An 18542-nucleotide genomic window follows, 5' to 3' on the forward strand; every position below is an offset into this window, starting at 1 on the left:
CTGGAGAATGGCTTTCGTGATGGCAGGGAGCTACCATGATGTTGTCAGTTAGCTTTAGTTCATTTTGGTGGCAATAAACTTTGAATTGCATACATGAAAAAAACATAACGTAGCCTACTTTGAAAGCAACTGAAGCAACATTCCATGGTAGCAGTAAGTCTATGATAATTTATACTGGTGTTTTTAAAATGTAATTGGTGTTTGCTTAGCAAAGATCAGCAATCATGGAATTTTGACCATGGAATCTTATCCATGTACAAAAAACCCCCTACATTTTCATAATGGAATCCTTGTAAATTGGTCACAATCTCACCTGATCCAGGACAGGCCTTATCATGGCCCTGACAACTCAGTTTACCAATCCCACATGTCCTAACCTAAGCCAGAGATCCTGATCCTTTCCATGGTCTCAATCAGTTTGAGGTCTCACCATTCAGTAGACCAAATGCAACATTGGTGTTAACTGGATGTCTTTTAGGAGAGATTACTCATCCAAGCAAAGACCAGTAGATTCCAATCTCCAAGTGACATGAGGCCAGTTTGATTGGAGAATTTGAAGATTGAAATTTACGAGCTTTGGCAATCAATGCAGGCTTCTTCCAGGCTGCTAATTTTCCAATGCAGGCAGATGCTTGCCCACAATAGTTTGAAGTATTGTCCAACAATCCTGCCCTTCGTTAGAAATAATGAAACCAAGTTAAAGCATTTTTAAATTACATGCTTTTCACCTCCTGAAGGAATCGCCTTTGAAATCAATGGAAGCTTACTCCAGGTCTGACCCGCATTAGAGTCCGAGAGATAATTTCCCAAAGTTATTGTTGCAGAGTTCAAATAGGACTGCTGTGTAGAATTCATTGGTAGGATACCGTGGCTCATTGAATGTTGTAATTTCATGTTCAGCAGCAGATGTCCAAAACTTACTGAACTTTTTGCTTCTGAGAATTGGTGGTTCTAATCTACATGTTCAGTGCGGCAAGGCTTGTCCCATTTATAATTCTGTGCTGGTTGGCAATCGTTTCCAGAAAGTAGGTGGAATGTTAAGGCACATTGCACATCATGGTGTAATTAACTAATTGGATTTTCTATGTTGTTGGACCTAAAAATAGTTGCTTCAATTCACTCACATAAGGGAACTTAGCATTCTTAACAGGGATGCCCACAAGTTAGTCATTTCGAAAATATAATTACATTTTTTTTTTTGCATTTCCACCTGGATGTTATAAAAGATTATTATTGTTTACTGTAATTAGATGGTTAATATTTCCTTTTTTTTTGGGGGGGGGTGGGGGGTAATGCTGCAACAGTGTGAGTAGTGAAAGCTACTATATGTGTCCTTAACCAATTAATTTTATGAAACATTAATAATCCACAGATATTTTGAATCAGGAGGTAGGTTACTGAATTCAATATCCAACTCAATAGAGAAAATAAAATGAGAGGGCAAGAAATATGGGATCAAGGAATTACAAAGAAAAGGAAACGACAAAGAAAGAAAGAACAGAATTGTTTCGATTTTTAAGTTCAGGAGATTGAACTTCCGTGCTTGTTGAAATACAATTTGAACACCAAAAAGGTTGTTTGGTTTTCATTAAGACCCATGGTGTTGTTCAAAATATTTGCACTAGAGTAGAAATATACCAAGTTTATCTAGCTGAATTTACTGGACATAGATTCTAAAAATAATCAAATCCATGCAATTACATTCATTTTAATGCCAAGTCTCTTCAGTGAGATAATGAAGAGCCATACCAATTTACACAGATCCTTCCACCAAAGTCATTCCAACTTATACAGCACCTTTCTAATCACCATGTTTAATCACAGACCTCCATTGCTTCTGTCTGATTTACACTCCTGTAACAGTACAGGTCCTCCTGGATTACAAGCGCATAACTTTCCTAGAGTTCATACAAATGAACGCGTGTTTTGGATACTCACGGGATGGGTTTGCCATATGCTGCAGGCATATTCTGCCAAGTGAGAACCCTGTTCTCAAGTACTCAAGAGAGAGTTAGATATAGCTCTTAGATCTAACAGAACCACAGGATATGGGGAGAAAGCAGGAACTGATTCTGGATGATCAGCCATGATCATATTGAAAGGCGCTGCTGGCTTGAAGGGCCAAATGGCCTACTCCTGCACCTATTTTCAATGTTGCTGAATGGTTAAGATAAACGTGCTGTTTTAACTGTAGGTCGCCCTTGGTTGGCTAATGGTTTTATTTAAATATATCGATGTGCGCCTGCATTTCTAACATGAATTATTCGGGTTATAAACAGTTCTGAGGGATAGATCTGTCATAACTGGGAGCACATAAGAACAATTAGACTCTCCATTATTTATAGTACAATCTAGCCAACTTTTTTAAAGATAATTATGATTTTATGAAAACATCTCAAAAAACCTTGTTTATTTTTCTGTGATATTTTCAGAGAACATGATGGAATATGCACTTGCATAAAGGACAGATGCATAAGTAAGTGGAAAACTAGCTTTATTTTGATAGTTTAAAGTAATAGAAAGAAGATAATACTTTATTTTCTCTGGAGATGACCAGATAAATGGAGCTTGAAATGTTTGCTCCGTATGATTGAGTGTTTTGGACCAGGGAATTAAAATCAAGATTATTTGCAGCACCATTGAAGATTTATTTTTAAACAGGGCACTGTGATGACTGGGAACAAACTGAATTTTGTGAAAAACATAACATATCGATCATCACCTGCACCAAAAGGAGCAGGAGTTCCAAAAAGACTAAAAATAAGGTTAGTTTAAATGTTGTGTAAAGCTTTGCCCATCTGTAGAGTTGTGGAAAACTATTTCATTTGCATCAGTGTTAAACATATTTCAGATGACTTGGTATAAAGCAAAAGTGTTGTTAAGCATTACTTTATTTTAAAGAACCTTTCTGATATTTATTACATTTGTTGCAATATCCTAACAAGAAGATATATATTTTTTTAATATGACAAATTAGCCACGTAGAGACCAGCAAATGAAGCATAGAACAGTTGCATATTTCTGACTACCAATCCGCAGAACAGATCATTCAAACAGTCACATGAACAGTAGTAGCTGGAGCGTTGGGGGTCTGAAATATCACTTTTCAACAATGTGTGCATTGGATATGCCTGTAAAAATTCTGTGGCGAACATTTCAAAGTCTCATCTTTGGTTTGTACAAGGATGATGCATGCAGTTTTATCAGGATAATTACAGTTTTGATTGTCTATTAAATAATACAAAGTGGTGATGGACAGTCACAAATGCTAATTCTAAAGCTTTGAATATAAAAATATACTAGACTAAGTGGGACCCGTTGGGTCCCATGTTCACACGGGAGGGCTGGTCCACCAACACAATATTCCACCTCTCCACCAATTCCAATATTCGTGGCCAGTGGGGGGGGGGGGGGGGGGGGGGGGCTTTCTGGAGTGCTAGTATGGGTGTTGTGGGCTGAAGGGACTGGTTTCCAGATGGCTAGTATGGACATTGTGGGCTAAATGGATTCTTGGGGTGGCAGCTCGGTCACTCAAGCCTGGTGTGCTGGCAGCTCACTCACGGCAAGTGGGCTGGCAGTTGACTCACGGCTATTCCTTGAAATTCCATTTCAAGCAGGGTGCAAGGCCACCAAATTCAAGTGCAGTTTCCTGCCACTTCACGCAGGGTGCAAGGCCACCAAATTCAAGTGCAGTTTCATGCCACTTCAAACAGGGTGCAAGACAACCAAATTCAAGTGCAGTTGCATACCATTTCAAGCAGTGTGCAAGACAACCAAATTCAAACGCAGTTTCGTACCACTTCAAGCAGGGTGCAAGGCCACCTAATTCAAGTGCAGTTTCATACCACTTCAAGCAGGGTGCAAAGCCACCAAATTCAAGTGCAGTTTCATGCCACTTCAAGCAGGGTGCAAGACAACCAAATTCAAGTGCAGTTGCATACCATTTCAAGCAGTGTGCAAGGCAACCAAATTCAAACGCAGTTTCGTACCACTTCAAGCAGGGTGCAAGGCCACCTAATTCAAGTGCAGTTTCATACCATTTCAAGCAGGGTGAAACCACACAAAACACCACATAAACACCATATAGGCAATTCAGTAGACATTCAGTGTGTTCAGTTGATTCGTAGCTCAGAGCCGTGACCTCTCCCTCCCCCATCTTGCAGAGACTGAGCCACGCCCAATACCGAGTTTTATAATCCCCCCCCCCCCTCCTATTGGAAGGGGCATGGCCTTCATGGCATGATTGACAGAGAGATTCTCAACATTTTTTAAACACTAATAACACTTTTATTTTATCATTGATGGAAAGAAACCTCTGCACCTGATGAGCAGAGGGGGACTGAATAAGATGGCCAAAAATCACAGCCGTAAGTGGTAGCGTTTTATCTCAAATCAATATACAGTGCAAACAGGAAGTTGTCAAGTTTAGACTTTTAATCATGTGCTTTATTTCAAACCAATCACCACCAACAACCATTTGCAGTGCTTTATTTCAAACCAACTACCACCAACAATCATTTTCAGTGCTTTATTTTGAACCAACCACCATTTGCTGTGCTTTATTTCAAACCAATCACCATTTGCTTTGCTTTATTTTAAACCAACCACATTTTCATTTTCAAACCACATTAAGGGCACTCAAGGTCAGTAAAACCACCCTCCAGTTTAGTAGACATGTGTTCAGTGTTATTCACAGCTCAGACTGAGAGACGTGACCCTCTCGCTCCCCCATCTTGCAGAAACTGACTGAGGCACTCAACACTTCCGTGTTTTATAGTCCCTCCATATAGTCTCAACATTTTTTATACTCTAATATCACTTTGATTTTTCATCGATGGGAAAAATCCTCTTGTACTGCACAGCGGAGGGGGACTTGAGTAAGATGGCCAAAAATCACAGCCGTAAGTGGCAGCGTTCTTTCAATATACAGAACAACAGGAAGTGGTCAAGATCAGACTTTTAGTAATATATAGATCAAACCTAATGGTCAGTACTGTGATGCACATTCTTAAATGCTATATAACAACATTTTTGGTTGTTTTTATATTCGATCTTGAGATGTTATTGTGAGAATGTGGGTTTGGACCATCATTCAGTTAATCACAGAAGTGATTTAATTTAGCACAAAGTAATCCATCCAGGTGTCAAGCGTCGAGAGTGATTCTGTAGCTTAGTTAGAACTGCTAATTCACAGTTTCAATAACTTGGGTACAATCCTGAACTCTGCTGCTAGTGTGGAGTTTCCACATTTGCCCTGTGGTTTCCCAAGGCTGCTCTTGTTTCCTCCCATACCCAAAAGACGTTTATAAATTAATCTGAAATTAACTTGTAAAATATAAGATCAATGTGAATGCATCTCACTCTCCCTCTTAGGTCCCCTATTCCCTTCCTCCATTATCCTCCCCACCCTCCACCAACCCTCCTCTGCTTCCTCCCCTCACCCCCTCCCTCTCACTTCCCCCTCCCCTCCTCCATTACCTTGCCATCCCTATCCTCCTCCATTCCCCCTCATCCCCCAGCACTCCCTCCCCCTCCTCTTCACCCTCCCTCTTCTTTCCGCTCTCCTCATCCCCTCCCCACTTCCTTCCTCACCTCTCCCTCCCTCTACCCTCAGTCACTCCCTCCCTGCATAATCCATCTCCACTCCTCCCCCACTCTCCCTCCTCACCCCCCCCCCCACTGCCTCTATCTCCCCATAAACCTACCCCCCCCCCCACACACACACACACACACACACACACACACACACACACACACACACACACACACACACACACACACACACACACACACACACACACACACACACACACACACAAACATAGAAATTAGGTGCAGTAGTAGGCCATTCAGCCCTTCGAGCCTGCACCATCATTCAATATGATCATGGCTGATCACCCAATTCAGTATCCCGTACCTGCCTTCTCTCCATACCCTCTGATCCCCTTAGCCACAAGGGCCACATCTAACTCCCTCTTAAATATAGCCAATGAACTGGCCTCGACTACCCCCTAGCTGAGAGGGGCCCAGAGATTCACCACTCTCTAAATGTGAAAAAAAGTTCTTCTCATCTCGGTTTTAAAGGATTTCCCCCTTAGCCTTAAACTGTGACCCCTTGTCCTGGACTTCCCCACACATCGGGAGCAATCTTCTTCTGCATCTAGCCTGTCCAACCCCTTAAAGGATTTTGTGTACGTTTCTGAATCGTAGTTTTGTCAAAAGTTCTATTCTCTCTCTAAAGGATTTCCCCTAGAGAGTATAAACCAAGTCGACTTCCCCAACATCGGGAGCAATCTTCCTGCATCTAGCCTGTCCAACCCCTTAAGAATTTTGTAAGTTTCTATAAGATCCCCTCTCAATCTCCTCCCTCTATGAGAGTATAAACCAATGTCCTTTCTTTCAGACAGTCCTGACATCCCCCATCAGTCTGGTCTCTCCTCTCTGCACTCCCTCTATGGCCCATCAGTCCAGATTCTCAATTTTCCCTACACTCCTCTTACCCCTGTCCTCTTCTCCCACTTCTCCCTCTCCTCCCTTTCCCATACCCCTCACTCCCTCCCTCCATGACCCCTCTATTTCCCCCACCCTCGTCCCCTCCTCTCCCTCTATCTCCCTCCCTCCCTCCAATGACCCCTCAACTCTCCCCTATCCCCCTCCCTCACTAATCATAATGTTTAAATAACATTTCCCCGCCGCCCTCCCAACACTCCGCCCTCCCAACACTCTCTCCCTCTCCTTACAACAACGTGACAAATCTCTCATTGCACTGGGTGGAACATTGTTGACTGGCAGTTTATGTAAATGAGGTCACGTTGTGATGTCATACGCTGCTAACTGCTAGTGGAAACTGCTGAGGGACAGTTTATGTAAATGAGATCCCATTTTGACGTCATAGCTGCTAACTGCCACTGCAATTTAAAGTGATTTTTCGCGAACTGGATTTTGTAAAGTTAAAAATGTGAATAACGTAAAATATAACATCAATCTGAACGAAACTTGATAAAGACCCACCACAAGACAATTGTGAGTAAGATGATCGCAAAATTGTAGCGCTATTGTGTACCGTTTTGGCGTAGTTCCGGGAGCACATGGGCACGCACGCTGACAGACAGAATCACAAACAAGATGAGAGTTTTAGTTATATATATATATATATATATATATATATATATATATATATATATATATATATATATATATATATATATATATATATATATATATATATATATATATATATATATATATACATATACATACATACATACATATATGATAGATAGATAGGTAGGTATTTTGCTATATTGTCATGATTTCCAATCGGAAACGGACTAATTTCCGATGACAAATAGCCAGTGGTTTGATACAGATTCGGTTTGTCTTCCTGCCACCCACCATGATCTAGCAGAAAGTTGCAAGTTTACATCTGCCAACAATTGTTCATTCTGTTCACCAGCAGAAGAGCTTCCGTCCGGGTAGTGCATGCATGATGCTTCAGAGCATGTGTACTATAGGCGTGTTTATGCTTTCTGATGTAGGTCCAACAGCAACTAGATGTAACAAACAGCTGAGAAATTACCCTTGCCTTATTTGAGTCTCGACTCGCCCTTCATTTTATTTTTTCAAAAAAGGAATTAAATAAAACTGATATGTGTATTTGCACATTTCATTTTAATATATGGCAATAAAGTATCTTTTTATTTTCATAAAGTTATTCTTCTACTTTAATAGGTCAACAGAAAAAAATGTCACCAGCCATGCGTGAGGAATGATCTGAACAGTTTCTCTCCACAGTATGGGAAATCGGAAATGTCCCTTTCCCAGGCTGAAAACTGGTAAATCTCAGTGCTTAACTTAAGTTTACCCAGCCCAATAATATTTCAGAACGATTAAGTGAAAGAGAATGGCCTTGCATTCCATAGATCAATTATGTTATGTTAATGGTGCTAAACTATTTTTTCAGTGCTAAGTTTGCTCTAGGTCTAATTTGCTTCATTTATACATTATAAAGTAATAATCAGAGCAACCATGCAACAGATGTGGACCTGGAGCCTTATGGTCCCAAATAGACTTTCATAAAAGCATGAATGGTGGCAATTGTTAAGTAAAATGGAAAAGTCTGTGATTGTTGCCTTTCAACTTTTTTTAAAATCATAACCAAAAAATGTCATGAGAATAAAACATTTTGCATTGCTTTCCCAAGGTGAGCTGTTGCGATTCAATACATAATTATTTTAACATTATATGCACCCTACATGTTCTGGAATAGTTTACAAGTTTGACTGTGACATTTGTAGATTTCTGAAATCATTTTCTTTAGGAATTGGACTGTTGTATGTAGACATAATAAAGATTAATTGTCATTGTGAAGTAAGGTTATATGTAAATGAAGTTAACGGGAATTTATCATTATAATTTTCATGTCTGCAGAACATTTAATTAGTAAAACATCTGAGGTGCTTTGGAAGAACAAATGTGACTAAAAAATGGTGCTCAGTAACAGTGTCACAAAGTAGAAATTAATGAATAACTTATGTGTTAAGGTGGAATTTATCATCGCCATTTGATAATGTATGTAGCACCTCTTAATCTGGTAAACTATTCAAATATACTTTTCAAGCATATTTGACAATGGAGGCCAGTATTCAGTTTAATAGGCACTGAAGAAAATTTTGAAAGAGGGAGGGATAGAAAGGGGACTAGGTTTTGTTTGCAGACTCATGATGCGAGACTAAATATGATGGGACTGCTGCATATATGGTGGAATGTTGGGATGTCTACAAGGCCAAGACTGAAGCAAGTCCTGGAAGGGTTTGGACATAAGGAAGAAAATTATATATCAAAGTGTTATAGGTTGTCTTATGTCGGTGGAAATGAAACCTTTTCATTGAGGATCAAAATTTTAAATGGTTATATTTAGGGGGGGGGGGGGGGGAATTGTCAAATATTACCATAAATGTTTGAGGGAAAAACAGATGTGCAGTGGTGAACACATTTTGGCCTAACCCTTCAAACTTTTCTCTCTTTTTGTAGCACAGAGTTTGTTGACGTGTGTGAAATTGCACCACTAATCAGACAGAAGAGAAGAGGACCCGAGTCGCTTAGATTGCCATGGCGAAATGCATTTACTGCTCTAACAACAGAAATGTTGAGGTACTGACTCAGGATGAAGTTAATGCTTAAATTTATTAATGTTTTTAAATGTGTGAAGCAGCTATATAATAGTCAATGGACAATAGACAATAGTCTTGAAATAGATAATGTCTTGGATAACAATTTTGTTCTTTCGTACTGTACGAGATAATAGCATCAATTTAAAGAACAACATTGATTAGCAAACACTTATGACTTATTGGGTAGGAAGGAACTGTAGATGCTGGTTTAAATTGAAGATAAACTCAAAATGCTGGAGTAACTCAGCGGGCGGGGCAGGCAGCATCTCTGGAGAGAAGGAATGGGTGACATTTCGGGTTGAGACCCTTCATACCTTATTGATCACAACAAACTTAATAGGCTGAATACTATATTGTGATGCATTAATGTGTTTGTGTTAGGTTTTTGTAATGTGGCATTTAGATTCTCTTTTGTCTGGGCAGACTAATCACTGCAAGACCTCTAACGTGGTCATTGATACAGCAGTTCTCATGTCTACTGCCCACGTTTCTAAAGAGAAATTTGTAATATGGTAGAAACGGGGTCATAAATTCTCTCATTGTTCATGTTCGTGATTGTCCTTAAATTTTAATGTGGAAAATAAACAAGTGAAGGGATTCAGGAGTGTTGTCTCTCCTCTTTACTCATCTGTATTGTACTTCTCATGACCACATTATTTGTGGGCATAGTTTTTGCTTTGTCAGCCAATTTTCGCCTAAACAATATCATTCAAATAAATCATTATGTCAGTTATTTAGCTAATAATTCAATTGCACTACAATTCCAGAAAAGTTTGAAATAGTTGAACAAATATTTAAAATAAAATTGTATGACTGCATGGATGTTTGCATGGATTTTTTTTTGTCGTTGCTTATGCTAGACTCTAAATCAGAATGCTTTATTGTCACTGCATGTCACATACAACGAGATTACTGTGTCTCTCCATTTAAAAGAACTTCAAACATTCACATACTCATACTTTTTACACTCCCTCCCTCCCCAAACCCACCCATGAATTCACATTTACATAAATTAACACTGTCTCCCACCCCCCCTCCTCCCCCATAACCCGCTCCCGAGACAGAGTTCAGTTCCAAGATTGCTGATGGGTAAAAGCTGTTCTTGAGTCTGGCAGTGCGTGACTTTAGCGACCTGTACCTTTTTCCTGAGGGCAGCAGTGTGAAAAGGTGGTGACAAGGATGTGTAATGTCTTTCACGATATTACAGGTCCTGCTGCGGCATCTGGAGTGGTAAATGTCCTCCAGAGGGGGCAGGGGGAGTCCAATGATACCCTGGGCAGTTTTTATCACCCTCTGGAGAGCTGCTCTGTCAGCTGCTGAACAGTTCCCAAACCAGGCAGTTATGCAGTAAGTCAGTATGCTTTCTACCAAACAGCGGTAGAACTCCAGCAGTTTAGCACAGATGGGCCTTCGTTGGTGTTGTGAGGAAGTAAAGTCTCTGTTGCGCCTTTTTTACAACTACAGCAGAGTTCACAGACCATTTAAGATCCTCTTGGGTGGAATAGGGTGGAAATAGATCATTTGCCCCGTGAAAACTGAACATTTTGAATTTATTTGTTAGAAGAATGCAATTCAACTGTTTCAAATGTAGCAATTTACCTTTTCATGCAGAATAACATTTCACTCAATGCAGAACAAGGAATCAGAATATTTTGAGGAGAATATCACAGAAGGGGGGCAGTCAGAGCGGAGGTTGTTAAACTATCTTCGGAGGGAGGAGGAGAATATTTTAACAGAATATTTTGTTAAGATCTTTGTTCTTTTACAGGCAAGAAATCGGCTTAATTTCTGTTGGACATGATGAAACAGACACTGCTTTACCTCTGCGAGACCTGATGTCAGGAACTACTTTTCTATCAAACCCACTCGAGTTGGGACGTTCTGGTGAGATAATTATTTCCAACTCAAAGACAGCCTCCACCTAGGTACTTTCTGATTTTAAAACCTTTATGGTTTGCATTGTTCAGCTTTTTGCTTCTTAGTTATGCTCCCAAGGATGTGAGGAATTGTTAACAGCTATTTTAAATTAAATGTCCCATTTTTTCCCGCAAATTATTTTGCTTAAAATTCCATTTAAATATTTTATTTATTTTTATTCTCAACGGCTTAAAAAAAAATTATGCATGGTCCTATCTTGAATAGGTGTTTTATAATTTCCTTTGTTCCTTATGGGTATCAACTTTGGGAAATCATTAATTGAAGAGAAAATAACAATTTTCCTCCAATTTGAAAATCACTTTGAAGTCATTGCAATTGTGGTTTAAATTGTATAACAATTGGACTGATACTTTAAAACACTGGATGTTTTGCTTCTCATCAAATGGTGCAATTGAAGCAGTATTACCAGTACAGTTTCAGTCTGCTAGAGTAAAGAATGATCTTCACCCAGCTAAAGATTTAAACATGGAGGCAAGCTTACTGATGTTATATTGAAAGTGATAAAAATCTTGATACTATTTAAATATAGTAGGCCACCTGTTCCATTGAATTTGCAGTGGTGCGTTAAGCTGTGTCAAATGTGCGTGCTTTTCTTAATTTCTAGATAACAAACACGATTAAATAATATTTCCTTTTATCACAAAGTGAGAAATATATTTTTACATTATTCTCACCCCCCCCCCCGGTTTAAAGGATCTGACGTCTTTGTGCACCACCTTATCACTTCTTCTAGCATAATAAAAAATGTTTCCATACTATTCATTTTTTGAACTGAATGAATAAGGACAACTTGGTGTCATGCACTGCAGGATTTCACCTATAGGAACAAAAACGTCTGTCAAAGGTAATTAAAGTAAAGACAGGCCAAGATACAGGGAGAACTCTGATTAAAAATCAGCATCAAGTGATCCTAATCCAAATCCTAAATGCATTTTGGACATCAATGGAGCATATCTGATTCACCACCATCCTTTATTGTCATCATGCAAAGCAACAAATTGTACAGTGCAAAATGAGAAAACGTTTCTCAGGGAATACCGGAGCATCGCACATAAAAACTTAAACATTTCACATATAAATAAAAACAATCCAGTTCCTGATAAAAACAAAACAGTACGAATAGTTTAAAAAAGTGCAGGTAAAAAGCAACATTAAAATACAATTTAAAAAAAAGTCATAAAATGTCCAGGGCAGCTGATTTAAGTGACCTGAGCTAGTGCCAGAATTATTACTCAGTGCCAGTTATTAAATTGTCAGTGCAAAAGCAGCAGAATCAGGTGGAATGACTGTTTAGCAGCCTCACAGCCTGTGGAAGGAAGCTGTTTAGCAGTCTGGTTGTCCGGGCTTTGATGATGATGCGGTATCTCTTTCCTGATGGCAGGAGATCTAGATGTGTGTGGAGTGGGTGCAATCTGTCCTTTGCTATGCTCAGTGCTTTTTTCAGGAAGCAGCTCTGGAACAGTTCTTGTACCGAGGGTAGCGAGACACCAATGATCCTCTCTGCTCCCCTCACTACCCTCTGCAGAGACTTCCTGTCTGAGCAGTTACAGTTGGAGTACCACGTGTTCATGCAGTACGTGAGTACAGACTCCACCGTGCCCCTGTAAAAAAGTCCTGAGGATGTTGGTGGGAAGTGAGACCTGTTTGAGTTTCCTCAGGTAGTGCAGTCGCTGATGGGCCTCAGGTAGTGCAGTCGCTGATGGTGTTAGAAACTGTATTAGAGTAGCATCTTCCGTTATGCTTGAGTATTAGTTTCCTATTTAATTCTCCATACTTGCTATCTAGAGGAATGGGACATTAAAATTCTAAGTGAGCACGACATGTTCGAAGACAAACTGAAGGAAAATAAATAGACATTACTCTTATTATTAATTGTTTGAGATTAAAACGTGTATCAAATTGGCAAATAAGGATGCTTTACCTTTAAGATGTGGGCCCTCTTTAGTTAGTTTAGTTTGGTAGGCTTTCCTATCAGATATGTTTTTCCGAGGTGAATGCTTGATGTTTGTGATGTTTTTGTTCGTGCAGTGAGAATATCCTTCAGCCATTATTCAAAATCTGTTTATAATGAACTGATGGAAATCATTTCTATTAGGCTTTATATAATCTGGAAAGTTTCCAATAAAATGTTTTTCTCTTGGCATTGAAACACCATGCTCCATTAGCGGTGAATATTTACACCCTAGTCATCAGAAGCTCTCCTTAGAAAACATAAAAAAAGAAAAACTTCAGGAAAATATAAAACGAATTGAAAAGTTTACTTAGAAAATAAAGAATTTGAGATATAAGCAAATAGTCCTTTGTTAAAATCTTTTTATAAATGATTAATATTATTTGCCGTGTTTCCATCAATGGACCTTTATTGATTAAGTATTTTTATATTTATCCAGTTGATTTTCCTGGCATGAAGTGTGCACTTGCAGGCACCAGAGGAGGTGGAGAGAAAAAGAATAAGTCTGACACATCAGGTAGTACAAATGCTGGCAACTCTGAATCTTCACAAGGCAGAAGAAGATCAATGCGCATCAGCAAAGCAGAAAACGTGGACAAATCTGCCAGCTCATCTCAAAGGTCCCAGTCAGGCTCTGGTACATCTGTTTCTAAAGCAACTCTGGAATGTGCACAAACTCCACCTAAAAAGGCTGGAAAACAAAAGACCAAGAGGAAATTAGAGAATGAGCAAAGTAAGACTCCCTCTGAGAAAAAGAAAACCAGAGTCACCCGTAGTTCCTACAAAAAATCTGATTCTAGTAGTTCTGACCCAAACGATAGTCCTATTGTCAGTGAAACGGAGCCTCAACCTCTTACACCTATCTCCACCGAAAAGCAGTTGATAGCTTTGGATAATAGTAATCCAAGCCATTTATCAGCTAATGGCTGTAGTGAAAATATTACTTCAATAGAGAAGGATAAAGAGGAAGAAGTTACTGAAAAAGAGCAGAGTCATGGAGAAAATATAAACCCATGTGCTGATGATGAGGAAAGTGTACCAATTACTGACCCAATTAATGTTGATGAAGCACGAAATTCAAATCTTCCATCATCTACTGATGATGAAGATTTTATGGAACTTAACTCGGGAAACTCGACAAAACAAACCGGCAAAGAAATGGCTGACACGGAACAGTATAACTTGAAAGATCAGATGTGTTCAATCAATGCAGATGTGCCCTGTACCAGTGTGTCTAATAATGATAAAGATACTAGTCCCATAACATGTCCTGAAAGTCCATCAATTGAAGATTATGATGAGATAGAAAGTAAGGCACCAGCAGAAGATGAATATTCTGAGCAACATAGAGAGGCAGAATTTACTGAGAGCGTGGGAAGTCCTGAACAAGTACTTGCATGTATGGATGTTACTGAAAAGCTGTCAACAGCTAAAAGTACAGGAATACACGTTGATGCTACCCCCTCCGAGGAAGGAATGTCATTGGAAAATACTGATGCTGAGCTAAATAGAGCTGAATGTGGAGAAGTTAAGGATGACCCAGCTGAGGGAGACCATAAATCTGACTATAATAGTGATATTGATAGAGAGGTATCTGATGAAATTCCTGGAAAACCCATTGGCAGTGATGACCTGATGGATGAAATGCCTTTGGAAAATATTAAACCTGGGCAGCTTAAAAATGAGGAACCTCCTGAACTTTTAGGCTCTGAGAAGGAATCTGATTGCAGAAGTAGCCATCGATATGCTGAGGCACCTAGAATATATATGGAAGATAACAGCCCAAAGCATGAAATAACCTCAGAGAATTTAGAGCAGGAGCAGTTTGACATGGATTCAATGAAAGCTTTAAATGTACCGGAACATATGTCTGATTGTAAAATAGGTATGGATGAGCAATTACCACACGCAGATCAAAGCAAGGACAAGGAGATTGTTGGCTTGAAGTCTGAAATAGTCTCCAGGAATATTGGATCTCAATCTGAGATGGAGCTAAGTGGAGTTTCAAGTAATCCTAATCAAGCATCTGATCCAAAGAGTGGCTTTGGTCAGCAGTCATCTGATGAAAATCTTGGGGAGGCTATGGAGGGTGAATGCTTAAAAAATGAACCATTTTCAGATGTGCCAAGCCATGTTCACGAGACTATGGAGATGCATGATGATAAAAAGGCTGAAACTGAGTTGCTTACTGAAGGGATCTGCAGCCGTGGTCCTGCGGACTTTAATGTTGATAACAATGAGGTGGTGGCTATGGAATGCGATTCGCCTATCAATGACAAACAAATACCTGAAACAGAACCTGAATTTCAAAAAAACTCAAAAGTAGGTGGAGAAGTAAATTCTACTTTATCCTTGGGTATAAGTCATGAGCCATTGCTGCCTGATGCTTCTGCTGAAAATATCAATAAGGAAGGACCTTTTGAAATCGAACTTGAGAAAAAGTCAGAACAGAAAGAGAAAGATGTTCCACGTCGGAAATCTAGATTCCATGCAGCATCCACAACATGGTCTCCAGAAAGGGAAAAAAAACATGAGCTTAAGAGGTCTGGATCAAAGTCGGAGGGAAGGTCCTTGCCCACAGTCGAAGGAAAATATATGCCCACAGCCGAAGGAAAATCTATGTCTACGTCTGAAGAAAAGTCCATGCCCGTGCCTGGAGAAGGTTCTGCATCCAAATCGCAGGGAAGATCTAGTTCACGTGGGAGATCTGGGTCCAAGTCGAGGGCAAATTCCAGATCCCGGGGAAGATCGAGGTCCAGGTCCCGGGGAAGATTGAGGTCCAGGTCCCAGGGAAGATCGAGGTCCAGATCCCGGGGTGGATCAAGGTCCAGGTCTCGGAGAAGATCGAGGTCCAAGTCACGTGGAAGATCAACGTCCAAGTCACGTGGAAGATCAAGGTCCAGGTCTAAAATAAAGGGAAAGTCTAGATCACGGTCACATGAAAGGTCCAGATCCAGGGGTAGGTCCAGATCCCACTCATGGGGAAAAGACCATCATAGTCACTCCGACAGATCTGCACATGAGCGAATTCGTTCATTGGGGGATGATGGTGACCAAAATATCCAAACGTCTCCATCCCACAAGAAAAGATCCAGATCTCCAAGTAAAGAAAAAGGAAAGGATGAAACTCCAAGTGAAAGTGGGAAGAAAGAATCAGAGGCAGACAGAGGAAGAAAAGTTAGGCAGCGTTCTAGGTCAAGGTCTAGATCCAGGAAAAGATATTTTTCTGGAGATAAAGAGGATAAGCCTGGGGTTTCTCCAGGAAGAAGAGACAGAAATATGGATGACAGCTGGAGAAATGCTCGGGGAAAGGATAGATTCAGAATGAATGAGTGGGATAGACCAAGGGGATTTGATAGTTTCCGAAAAGATAACAGGTTTAGAGAATTTCAGCCAATGGGTAGATACCCAAATGAGCAGCCAGCTGTAGATACGAACGAGTATGTAGATGATAGGAACCCGGAGTGGGTAACGGAACAATTACAACCTTCATCTGATGTTCAGACAAGAGAAAATGAATTCAAGAATGATGCCAAGTGGGATGAAAATAGATACGAAAGAGATGATTCTTGGGGTAATAGGAACTTTGCGCCAGGCTGGAGGCGTGGTCGTGGGCGTTTTCGGGGAGGATCATTTCGTGGTGACCAAAGTGAAATTCCATGGCAAAACCGGAGGTCAAATTTCTCAGGCGAAGAGAATAATTCAGGGAAATACCAGGGCACTGGGCCACGTAGGTATAATGATCAGCAACCTAGCAAGTGGAGAGACGATTCAAATCCATCTTCTGACGTCCGTGACCGTTCCGGGTGGTCTTCTTTCTCAAGTTGGAACGCGAGGAAAACTCTTCCAGCAGATGTACAAAATTATTATGCAAATAGGGGAAGGCAGTCTTCAGGCACGCAGTCAAGCTGGCAAGGAACGGAGGCGGAACAGTACCAGCCTACAACAGAACCAGGTTTGGTTTTTTTTCTCATTTCTTGTTTAAGAAAAACTTTTGAGAAGACATTTTTTGTGAAACACTATGTGGGAATGGCTGATGTAATGAATAACAGTTATTGAAGAACATTCTTTAAAAATAAAAACCCTTTTTCTGAAATAAAACAGAAGGAGAACTGCTGGAGAAACTTGGGCGGTCGAGCAGCATCTGTGAGAGAAATGGACAGATGTCATTCCAGGCTTGTACCCTTTAACTGGACTGAGAATCCAGATTAAGAGTCTAGACCCAAAACATCAATTGCCCATTTCCTCCCTCAGATGCTGCCTGACCTGCTAAATTCCTCCAGCAGCTCTCCAGATTACAGCATCTGCAATCTCTTGTGCCTCCACATTTCCAGAATGTTTTGTTTCATTTAAGATTTCCAGCATTTGTTTGCAACTATGCAGAAGCAAACTGCTGAAAATCCAAAATAAAAGACCACATTCTGGGAATACTGACCTGCTGTGCATTTCCAGTATTTCTTAATTTACGAGAAATGGATAATTGAAATCCAGTGATTTACTTCACTGAACATCTACATTTTTTAAAATTAAATGGTGGGTTTACTTTTTTAACTATTTGATGATGGCAAATTATTGAAATGTGGAAACTCTTAATCAAGGAAATGATTCCATGTTCAAAAATCCCTCACTCGCAAAACAGAAGATTGCTAATTTTAGCATCTTAATACTATATAAATTATTTTAAAGACAGGAATGCCAATTTCATAATTAGTAATTTCATGCATTCCATTCCTTTGGGATATCAAAGAACCACAGATTTACAATTCAAATTAATATAACAGAATCCCAAAGTGCCTAGACAAGGTAGATAAAGAGACGCTGTTCTTGTTGGTTGTTAATAAAGAAACTGGGGCATAGAATTAAATCACTATCAAAATTCTCAAAATTGACTTGAGGAAGCCTTACTAATAGCAGGTGATTTGGGTCTGGAATGGCTCCCATAAGATATGAGGAGGCAAATTCAACTGTGGCATTCAAAGTTGATCAGAGCTTGGGGAAGGGGGTGAGCACCAGCTGCATTGCTCCTGCATATATCCGGCATGGACCTGATAAACCAAATAGTCTTCACCTATGCAGTAACCTTTTATTTTGTAATCATTAATTTATAACCAGGTGTGAAATTGTAAGAAGGCAGAGCTATTTCCAGAGTGCAATTTCTGAATGTTAAGCTTTGGAGTAGATTTTCTTTCTAAAGCCTGTGATACTGTTGGCATTGGGGCAACAATAGATATGTTGTACCTGGGACAAACCCAGGCTGAGTGGCACTCTGTGCCATAATAATTCTGTGAAATTATTATGAAAATTACATGGAAATTTATTTGGTCAAACATGAAGGAATTTAATATAAAATAGGAAATTGGAGTGGATTATTCTTTAACTTAGGGCTTGATTCAAAAGCTGGCAGGGTTGATGGGAAGATAGTTACAGAAGGAGCAAACTAACAACAGCTGGAACTTGTGTGACATTGTACCATATCGATG

At 39.8% G+C, this 18542-nt stretch overlaps 1 protein-coding gene across 5 annotated transcripts in view; it reads left to right on the forward strand.

The window, feature by feature from the left end:
• The window catches only part of scaf11 (SR-related CTD-associated factor 11), a 59114-nt gene that overhangs the window by 25970 nt on the left and 14602 nt on the right, over window positions 1–18542 (forward strand). For all 5 annotated transcript variants that reach the window (XM_055650702.1, XM_055650701.1, XM_055650700.1 and 2 more), the window contains 6 exons: window positions 2433–2476; window positions 2662–2765; window positions 7732–7835; window positions 9034–9153; window positions 10942–11057; window positions 13502–17017. In XM_055650702.1, the coding sequence (XP_055506677.1) occupies window positions 2433–2476; window positions 2662–2765; window positions 7732–7835; window positions 9034–9153; window positions 10942–11057; window positions 13502–17017 (4004 nt within the window). The remainder of the gene's footprint in view (window positions 1–2432; window positions 2477–2661; window positions 2766–7731; window positions 7836–9033; window positions 9154–10941; window positions 11058–13501; window positions 17018–18542) is intronic.

The sequence above is a fragment of the Leucoraja erinacea genome, chromosome 19 (genome assembly GCF_028641065.1).
Source record: "Leucoraja erinacea ecotype New England chromosome 19, Leri_hhj_1, whole genome shotgun sequence".
NCBI classification, from domain to species: Eukaryota; Metazoa; Chordata; class Chondrichthyes; order Rajiformes; family Rajidae; genus Leucoraja; species Leucoraja erinaceus.